Here is an 11,122-nt window from a genome sequence, read left to right on the forward strand (position 1 = left end):
CCAATTCTCCCTAAATAGTAGAAGATTATTTTCAACCAAACCTGGAGATTTTTTCCTGACTTGACATGTGACACTTACATAGTCCTTCAGTAAAGATAAATGGGAGAATAAGATCTTCATGGAGTGTAGCAGAATAAAATGAAATAAATATATTATAGCATTTCTTGTAATGCAAGAAGCTAAGTTTTACCTGTTATAATTGAATGCCTGTGATTTGCCAGCGTGACAGATCCCTATGGTGGCTTGTGCAACTGTAAGTTATCCTCTGGAAAAGAGGTGGGTGTTGGAAGGTTAGTTATACTTAGCATGGATTGCTGTGTAATTTCCAAGGCTAAGGGGAAGTTATGGTAATTACCAGCTTTGACTACTAAATCAGAGAAACTGTTTCCCCAGTGGGCTTACGTGTTGACTGTTTTTTTTCTTCCCCCTCCCTTGCAGCTTTGAAGAAACAGTGGGATACTTTGGGATAAAGCCAAAGCCTGGCGAGAAGGAGATCACACCAAACTACGTTTTCACGGTGTGGTACGAATTCTGCAGTGACTTCAAGACCATTTGGAAACGAGAAAGCAAAAGCATTTCCAAGGAACGGTAAGGTTCTAATAAAGTCATTAATACCATTTTAGATGTCTGGGAAACTGCTGCTTCTCAAACCCAACAAATTATACTCCTATATTTCACAGGCGGCATTGTTTTCTTTCAGATCTAATGGACATCAAGGAAAGATTATTCCCTCAGGGTGCGTAGGAAAATTCACCAAAGGCATGCTGTCCCCACAAAAAGATAAACACATATAATCTGATAAATTACACTTTTGTAACCCCTTCCAATTACTAGCTAGTAAAATGAAAGGGGAGCTGTGCTAATTTATAACAGATTGCTTCTCTGTGCATTTTCATGTTGAACTAGCCTAAATGAGGCGATATTGCTGTCGCAGACAGTACAGACAAATAAAAGTGAATGCTTTTCCAGTTAATATACTGCACTTGCATCAAAGAGAAGCCCCAGAGATTCAGGCCACACTTAGCATAGTGTCGAAGCCCCACACTGAATTTACAGCACTACTTTCTGACTTTTGGTGTCCTGCTGAGGACATCAAACTACTTGCCGCTAGATCTCACAACAGTCTCCTGATTTTATTAGTTAGAGTAAAAGAACCCAAAAACCTAAAACCTTCAATTATTTTCTTAATTTTCTTACAGAAGCTTAAAATCTTTTACATAAAAAAGCCATTCTACTACAAACTCACCATGCTCTTTTCTTGATTTTCTTAAAGAAGCTTAAAATCTTTTACACAAAAAAGCAATTTTATTACAAGCTCATCATGCTCAGCATATCACAGTTCATTTGTAAAGACCTAGAGTGGTAATGTAGTCATGCTTTGGAAGAAAAAGGAGCAATTACTTTCAGTGTGAAATTTAAATTCAGGTGCTTATTCCAAATTGACAGTTTTAGATTAAAATGTCCTTAAAAGTACCAGCAAAAGTAGTACACTCATTTAAATTTGCATTTTCCGTTTTGCTCCAAATCAGTGGGGCCTTCAAGTTCATGTAAAGTAGACTTTTTGAAGGACTAGATTAGATGTAGAAGTTAGGAATTCTCAATTGTCAACCTTATAAACGTTGTTTTATAGATCGTATGGTTTTAAAACACATGAAAATTGTAGCTTTTTGTATCATTTATTGATTGATTTTGGAAGCTGACAACTGCAAACATTTGCAAAGAATCTTTTGTTTCCTTGTGTCTAGATCAGTACACAAATTTGGTTTACATGTTAAAAACTGTGTAAAATAAACAGTCCCAAGCACATAGCTATGGTCATGATAAAGATCATCTCAGGGATATATTTTCTGCTGAATCATGACTTATTTTTATTCCAAAAGTAGTTAGGAGGAATAGAAATTAACTACCCAAGGAAAAAAAAATCCAGACTATACATCCTTTCCTTTTTATGTAACTAGCACCTCGCTAATGGTACACAATGATCCCTTCAAATAAATTGATTTGAAATGCCTTGTGTTTTAACAGTACATAATTTCCTTACTTTCTTGAAATAATCAAGAAATCATTGTAAGTAGACTGCTAAATTTTGTGCCTTCATACTTGGGTGTGAAGGTGGGAATTTCTTGTGGTTTAATTGTTAAATCAATCAAATCTACAAATAAAAACACAGAACAAATAAATCATCGGTTCCTCTGATGGATGCCTTTATTCACGTTCAATGTAAAGCAATACCAGTAGAATGTAGAGCACCAGTTACTGTAATACTTCAAAGTGCTTACACTTTCTGGATCATATAGACTGTTTTTCAGAACTCACTTCAAATTATTTTTACAAAGTTTGTTAGTCTCAAAAGGACAAATCATTGTCCTTTACATTCAAAATCTGGGTGATTCATCAAGACAATGAGCTGTTAAAATGAGGAGCCTTGTGTAATTAGTAAATTAGAATGACAGAAGAGCTGTTTTCATCATCCTAAATTGTTTTGTATTGTGCTACTGAAAAGAAGAACATCATGAAATCAATAGATTAGAATGGTGGAAAAGTTTTTCTCATCACCTGGCAAATGTCTTGTAAAGTCATGACCATTTAAGGGTCCTGTATAACAAAGTATGAAACTAAGAGTTGATGAACTGCTGTCCAAAAAAGTTTGAAAGCAAGCTAAGAGTCATTGTGCACATTGGTAACTAAAAACCTTAGAATGACAGGAATGGACAGCTGTCTTCCTTAACTGGCTAATTAATTGGATGCACTATTTGTTGTGCATTTTTAAAGATTGCAATTTAATTTAAAAAAAAGAAAACAGAACTTTTTATTGTGAACCCTTATTTTGTTTTGAAGGAAATTTTAAAGAGGAAGAAACATCAATGTAAGTCAGTAATTTCAAACTTAGGTTCTGAAACTGAAGCATTGATATCATTATGTGAATATGTTTCCAACTGGATTGCCTTTCAAATTTCAGGAACTGAAGAAACCTGATGTAAAATGTGTATGAGTTAGCTTGTCACATTTATTTATTTGTTTGTTTGTTTGTTTGTTTCTGTACATTTATATAGGAATGTTAATAGTGGATTGTAGTTTGTCTTTCAAGAAATATGACACATAAAATTAAAATTTTAATTATACAGAATTATCATTCAAAGAAATCATTAAAAATGTATTAGGTTAAACTTAATAGTAGTAAAAATAGGGCTAAAAATCAATGATACAAAAATAAAAATTTTTATACTCCAAACTACCTACATTGTGTTGTATAACAGAAAACTTTAAAATCTCCAAATTTCAGGAAAAAAAGAGTGCTGTCTTTAACTAAATGACAGTCTCAGCTGCAAAGAGTCTGTTTTGTCTGAAGCTACTTGGCTCCCAGATGTAACACAACTGTAGAAATCTAATGAGATTTCTATGAGACTTTTTCTTAAAGTAAAGAAAACACTTCAACTGAGCTGCCCTGCATTGAACCTACCATGAAAATAAATTAGCTGCCTGCAAAATATAGTTGAGTCATTGTCTCTTGCCTGGACAAAATTTGCACACCATTTAGGAATGCAAGACATAGTTACAGATAGATAACAAACTGTGATATGAGATATGATATGATATGATATGATATAATATGATATGATATGGTATTATATGATACATAAATGACTATAGGGATAAAATGAAAACAATTTTCCAAACCATATGCTTGATAGGAATATGATGACATTTTACTTTCCCTTCAATACCAAAATTTAAGTACAATGAAATAAAATTTGCTTTGACAATCACATCTTCATCTGTTACAAACAGCTTAGTGTAAATGTACCAAATGTTGGAAACTGTTTTTATTGTGCTGTTTTGCATCAAAATGCAGTTTTGTTGTTGACAGCTTTATGATTTACAATTTGTATGCATTCAGGTACATCAACTGCTTTTATGCTTTTTTCTGTTTATGAAATTTTAAGATGATAACTGAATTGAAGAATAAAAGAAAGGTTGGAGTTTTTGGCAATAAAGCACTTACAGCATGGTAGATTGCATATATTTCCACTGTCACTCCCTTTCTTAAACTACTAATTTTATTTGCAGTGGGCACGTCTATGAATTCAGAACCAAAACAAATACGTATTTATAACAATTTAAATCCATTATACATATATATATATATATATGAATGCCCATCCAGAAATCTATTAAAGCATTCATGATGTGTTAAATTACATTTTAAGAGAAAATCCTAGACAAGTTTGAAAAAGGGAAAAAGTACAAATACAGAAGAAATGCTAGTAGTTTGCAGTGAGTTTCATCACAAACTGTGATAATGTTTTGCAAAAGAATTGTGACAAAGATTTTAATAATGTGTTTATGCCTGTTGTCCTTTAAGGATTGAATAGGAAAGAAATTACTGGTCTTAATTTAACTCACTGCTGACACTTGCAAAGATAAGATCGCTACAATGGTTACTGTACTGGATGAAGTAATCTCTTTCAGATTGAATATGCATACAAATAGGTCAGAAATCAGAAACAGAACCAAAATTTGTCTCAATAGCTGGAGAAGACCATGATCATTATTTAAGGAACAGACTTATATATTTCTTCTTGAAAATAGAAACACTTTGTCACAAGATGTCACAGATGGCAAAAGCTTGCATTCCTTCCAAATGGTGACAATACAAAATTATATTAGAAAAATCTATGAGGGATTTACACATGAAGAGTTTCCAGCTGCAAAACCATTCTGGGGATTATCACTGTAGGCTTTTGCTGTCTTTATATACTCCTAAGTATCTGCCAGTGGCCATCTCAGATGTACTGAAGTATATTTTTGTTCTGTAGCCCTTTTCTTCCTATCAGTTTTTCTTATGTACCAGCTTTCCTAAAATCATAAAAATCAATTTTTATTCCTTGTGACTACATGGATAAAATTTCTCACTCACTTTATATAGATAAACCACTGTCAGTAGATCCAGGAAAAAACCAAACGTATCAAACATACTGGCACTTTGAGGTTTGGTGACAAAATCCACTGACAACATACATTTTACTGTATTTGTACTGATTTAGTTAGTGAACATTTATTCTAAATGCAATTTAATTTAAAGATTTGATCAGTAATGACCAAGTTCTTTCCAGAAGATACAGGCCTGAAGGCTTGATAGGCAATTGTATTGTACAACACGGTAGTAGAAGTGGCAATGTTCAAACTTCATAGGATGGTATAAGACTCCTGATTTTAAAGCCATCCAATTACTCTGTGAAATCATCTGCCAGGCCAGGTAATACACAAACATCTGTCTTCTAAAATTTTGAGGCTGAAACCTAACCTGTTATATTCCATGGGCTAACTGTTTTCAGGAGATGGTGCTGTGACTTGAGGTTTAGTTGATGAGCTGAATACAGAAATAGGACTGAGAGTAGAAAGGCATTTAACACATGAAAGGAATTTGAGCTCTGGGGATTTTTCTTGGTCCTAAGGGAATAAGTCACTGTTCAGCTGTGTTAAGGATCTGGACTGGGTATGCAGCTTGGCTCTAGATTGAGCAGTTGATGTTGACTGTAGCTACCTTCACTTGTTCATCTCCACCCATATCTGAAATTTTGTTTGCACATTTTCTTATGCCAAAACAGTTTTATGGGAGAAGTTTAAACTCGTAGTCATGGGAAGTTCAGGTGGCACAGAACTGTCATTCCAAGCTATTTCATAACCCACAGCTATCCGTATAACCTGCCAGCTGCGTGAAAGGAACTGTAGAAGCAAAAAGAATGGATTTTCCAGAATATTGAGAAGCTGAGAGAGAACCAGATAATTTGGTCTCTGTTGTCACACAACAGCAGAGCCAGAACATGAACAGCAATTGGTTCATTTACAATGAATTCTGGTTTTCCTAACGGGAATTTCAGAAGGTAGAATGTGCCACTTCACGCCACCATCTGTCTGACCTGAGTGGAAAGCAGAGGTGAAAATGATAATCAGTTTATCTGGTTGGTCCCTGGCTTGTAAGGAAAACAACTTATTTTCCTGAGCTTACAAAAGAAACTTTTTTATAATAAATACACCTTATGTTTAGATTAAGTTTCTGCATCCCTAGGTCCAAAAGAAAAATAATTTTGAATAAAAATAATATCTTTATTTTTCACTAATAACTTATAATTTAAGAGGCCTGGCTTTTATCCAGTTTACAGGGGAAGACACCGCCTGCCACATAGAGGCAGGAAAAAACCAATTACATTCCCATTAATTATAGTAAGGATGCATGTGCAGTAGTGGAGTCATGGTTCTCATATTTAAAAATACATAGTTTTGATAATTTAATTCAATATTTTTTCCATATTGTGTGATAATGTGCAGTACTGCTCAGATTGACACCACATCCTCTTTATTCATTAAGGTGTATTGACTTCTTTTGATCACAGTTGAAGGAGAATAACTTTTCTTTCAAACACTTCCATGTTGCAGCTCATCAGATTTGAAAGCTTAACTGACCTGCATTCCATAATGTTTTTGCCTCATGCTTGCTTGCTAGGTTAGCCTATCAGTCAGGTTGGAAGGAACCACAGTGGGTCACCTGCTCAAGCAGGGTCATCCTGGAGGACATGGCATGGGATTGCATCCATATGGTTCTTGAATATTTCCAGTGAGGGAGACTCCACAACCTTTCTGAACAATCTGTTCCAGTGTGCAGTTACCTTTGTCTTTTGTGTTGTGATTCAGCTACTCTACCATCCTTTCTGGTCTCTTTGTCCTCTCAAGTGCTCTCTGTCCAGAACTGTCCTTGTCACTGTGAGCTGTAAATTGTGGCCCTCCATCTCAGCACTTGATTCTGTTTCAGCATCCGCACAGTAAAAACCTAATCTAAATTTACCTTTTATTTTAAAACAATTGCCCCTTTTCCTTTTGCTACAGGCCCTGTTTAAAGTTTGTCCCCATCGTTCTTAAAAGCCCCCTTTAAGTATTGGAAGGTTTTCCTGAAGCTATCTGTCCCCCAGTCTGAACAAGCCCAGCTCTCTCCGTCTTTCCTCACAGAAGAGATTTTTCAGTCCTCTGGTCATTTTTGTGGCACTCCTCGAGATCTGCCCCAACAGGTTCATGTCTTTCCTCTGCTAAGGAGTCCAGAGCTGGATGTGGGTAAAGAACAGTTGTGAGTGTTTGTAGGTTTCATTGGAAGGCTGTCACAGCTTTTAATGGATGATATGTGTTCATATTTAGGATTTTTTTAATGAAAACAATTTAAAAAATTAAACTTGTGCTGTTAGCCACTTCTATGATTTTTGAATTGGATAGTTTTCATATGATTTCATTTTTCTCATTTCAAGTATAGTGCTTCCAAACACAATAGCCAGTACTAGTAGCTTATCTATGTTTAACAAGGAAGTATTTTTGTTTATAAGGCACCTTTAGAGTATTGATTCACTGATGTAATTACTAGGCTAACAACTTCCCTGAAGTTTAGCCATATGATTTTTAAAAAATCCAAAAAATTACATTCCTTTTAAATTATGTAGTACAGTTCTGATAGTGCCTCCTCATCTTAACAGTCTTATGTTAGTGATGACTTTTTTCCCTAGGAGGTCAAAGTGTAATACATAATTAGTCTGTCATTTTTATGAGCCAGATACTACATGATTCAAATCCTGTTAGTGAGTTGTTTTATTTTTATTTTGTATTCCAGACTATTCATTCTGTTTTTAAAAATCCACGTTTCCTAGAAATAGTGCAAATATACCATAAAATACACAGAGATAGCCCTAAATCAGTGACAGGCATAATTTTCTTTTTAAGTCTAAAAGTTTGTAATCCCTGTAATTCTCCCTTTGGATGAAAAGTGTGGACTCCAGACATTTTAAAACTATTTGAAAACGCTTCTAGGACCAGCAAGAATGTGATCAAATAGAAAATGTGCTCAAAATAGGGAAGAGTTTAGAAGCTGATCACTTGGTGTGATTCTGCTGAACGTGAAGACTGTCTTGAAATACATCATCATCTTTGCATAAGCGTTGTAGCTGTGAGGAATAGCATGCTGTCCAGTGGGTGCAGTCATCCAGCATTAAGAAGTAAACTGTGCAGATTAACAAAAATAAAAAGATGGAATGGTGCGTTGTCACATAGTTGTTTACATGTAGAAACAGGGAACACTAACTAAGTTCTAAAAATATACCAGCTGTATTTAAAAAATATACAGAATTTCATATGTGCATATTTGAGGGTGTAGTTACAGCTTGTTTAGTTGTAGCTAAACAGTGTTGAAAATAAGTTTGGTTGAAAGTAGTGTAACTGTTTCCTCCTCTTCTTAAGCCCTGGAAAGCGAGACAACACCAGGAACTATCCAGTAGAGGCTAAAATACGTAGAGAAGAAATTTTTTGTTTCCAACACTGATAACATTTCCAACACTGATAAAGACAGTAATGAACTTACGAATGTGTTCTGTATTTTAAAAGGCATCTAGCTTGCTGCTAGTATTACAGCAAAGAAGTACACATTAGTAATTGCAGCTATGATCCACTTTCCTTTTTGCTTTTCTTCCAAAATTCCTCAAAAATTGAGTGTGTCGAAAGTGGTTTGAACTGGACATGGTATTTTAAATACTTTTTGACTGGTCATAGCAATTATTTCTGCCAGTGGAAAAAGTTGAATGGGAGAAGAAAGTAGAACTTTTCAGTTCGAGAGTGCCAAGAAATGTGTTGCTTCTAGTAAACGACTGACTTGGTGTATATTATTGAAAATTGCTTTTCTGAGTTCCCTTGCTTGTAAAAATTCACTCCCAACCTCTTTCCTTTAGCATTTTGCATATAGATTTATAAAGTAGGTGTATGTACCATCAGTGTATTATAGAGGCACTTAGCACTGGGCAGATCCTCTGTTAGGAGTGCCAAGAATTTTCTTTCCTTTTCATCACTGTTTAGCACATAATTTCCCATGCACTTTCCAGCCCATACAAGGAGAATCAAGTCCCTTTAATTCTCCATTTCTCCTTTTCCTCCTGATGAAACTCCTCATTGGGCTCTTGTTAAATCCCCACAGAAAGAAGGGTTCTGTATGCAAGACCCTGAGAGCAAAAGGCAAGAAGCAGAGGAATCAGATTTGTGTTCTTCTTTCCCCTCGTCTCTACAGTACTTTTGGCAGACTAGTCTGTAGCTGTACACAAGACAGCTTAAACTACCCTGAGACAAGAACCTCTTGTAACTTCTATTGCCACATCAGTGAGGCTGGTCAGTCAATGCCATCTAAAGCAACACGGAAAACATTAGGAAAAAAGTGGCAGATGCTTTCCTTTCAAGGTTTTCAGAGAAAATATAATGTGTAGCCTGGCAAATGGCCTGCTAAAATAGCATATTCGATGTGTACAACAGATTAAGCCAGCTAGCTCTTGTTTTTTTTCAGAGGAGTATCTTTTTGCCTTGATACCACAGCTTTTTTGGTGGGAAAGATACTCCATAAAATCCAGATCCTGCAGGAACAGAGAAATAATTTTCCTGATGACATTTTCAGTGAGCAATACAGACAGGCTGTCCTTTTGCTTTTGATTTTCTCCATTTGAAAATGTACTTTGATCTACTTTCGGTACTTTATTAAGTGCCTTTGAATAGAAATAGTAGCTTTTGGGTTAATGTGCCTAAAAAAAGTTACTGGTGGGGCTTCTCACAAAGTATATACCAAGCAGAGCCAGAACACCCTTCATTTCATCAAATCTAATGACATCTTTTCTGTGTTTCAGAATTAAAGTCGCTCAGCAATCAGTGAGCAAGTTAACTGCAGAGAAGAAAGTTGAAACGAAGAAAATCAATCCTACAGCTAGCCTGGTATGATCTGGTTTCAATATAACATTTGAAGGGGTTTTGTGACACCATTCTTGTCATTCAGAATACTGGCTGGTTTCTACTGTTGTTGTAGAGTGTAGTATTCTTAGTTTAAATGCAGCGGAGTGATTTTCTTCCCAAGGAGAAATGTTAAAGTTTATGCCCTATGGTAGTCTAACAGTTATGTTTAAAATTTAGTTCAGTTGTGCCTAAGCATGGTTCTGCTATTTTAGATAACAAAAAGAGCTGCTTTTGTGGTTTCTTCTTCCCTTGTACTGTAGTCTCTTGTATTTTCTTCCGTGCTTCAAAGTGCATCGAAGCACACTGCATATATTTGTCCAATGGCTGGAGTGTCTGTTTTTTTCAAAACCTTAAAAATCTTGTTTCTCTGTTGAATAGTGGTAGAAGGGATTAAGTCCCCATTTTATTCCTTGCTGTGTTTTTGATACAACACAGTAAGACGTCTAATAAATTGCGCTGTATATAAATCCTTTTTTTGTCAGTGTGCAATGCACGTAGGGTAGACCAGAATTTCTCAAACTCTACAAGGCAAGAGACTAAGGGAGGAAATGTACATGAGGAATCAGTCTATTATTTCCATTCCCAGCAGAGCATATCAGTTGCAGATCAGGCAGCAGAGATGCGAATGACTACACTCATCTGGGAAGAGGTCATTAAGCAAGATCATCTAGATAATGCTAAATTAGAGCCTTTATGTCAGGAGAAACCATTCCAGACACAAGAAGGTATTAGAATCACATGAATTTGAAATGTATCTGGTTTTCTCTAGCTGCACTTGTCTTCACAGATGTGTGTTTTTAAAGGTACACAGTATTTGACAAGTATGTAGCTAAAGCAAGCTCAGCTTTTCCTCAGTAAGTAATGAACTGGTTTTACACCTTCTTTGAGTGCTCCTAGCATTTTTTAATTAAAGAAAGCAGTAACTGACTTGTTTCTCCATATTCTAGACCAAATGTTCATGGCAGCTTGAGAGGAGATGGAAAATTACAGACAAGAATTATAATAAAACTCTTTTTTTTTTTTTCCTTTAACAGAAGGAAAGACTACGTCAGAAGGAAGCCAGTGTGACTGCCAACTGAAAGAAGAATGAAAACGATGGAGTGATTTCATACCTTGCATGATGCTTTACTACACCCATGGCCCAAGAAGCACCTTATGTTAGATACTGAATTCTGCTTTGCTGATCTATCCCAGGACAATCCATTAAAGACTTTTGAGTTCCTTCAGAGGGGTTTGTATGTGTGTTCAATGGAGGGAATTCTAAGAAGGTTTTTACATGGGAAGTCAAAATTATTTTCTGTAACTCTTCCTTACATTGCTTAAA

At 35.5% G+C, this 11,122-nt stretch overlaps 1 protein-coding gene across 1 annotated transcript in view; it reads left to right on the top strand.

The window, feature by feature from the left end:
• Positions 1–10,877, top strand: part of FMN1 (formin 1) — a gene marked incomplete at both ends in the record, with an annotated part of 129,894 nt that extends 119,017 nt beyond the window's left edge. Inside the window, 3 exons of the mRNA XM_082283246.1 lie at positions 439–588; positions 9,696–9,780; positions 10,833–10,877. Coding sequence (XP_082139372.1) covers positions 439–588; positions 9,696–9,780; positions 10,833–10,877 — 280 coding nt within the window. The remainder of the gene's footprint in view (positions 1–438; positions 589–9,695; positions 9,781–10,832) is intronic.
• Between the last annotated feature and the right edge of the window lie 245 nt (positions 10,878–11,122).

This window comes from Coloeus monedula, assembly GCF_965178545.1.
Source record: "Coloeus monedula genome assembly, chromosome: 6".
Classification (NCBI taxonomy): domain Eukaryota; kingdom Metazoa; phylum Chordata; class Aves; order Passeriformes; family Corvidae; genus Coloeus; species Coloeus monedula.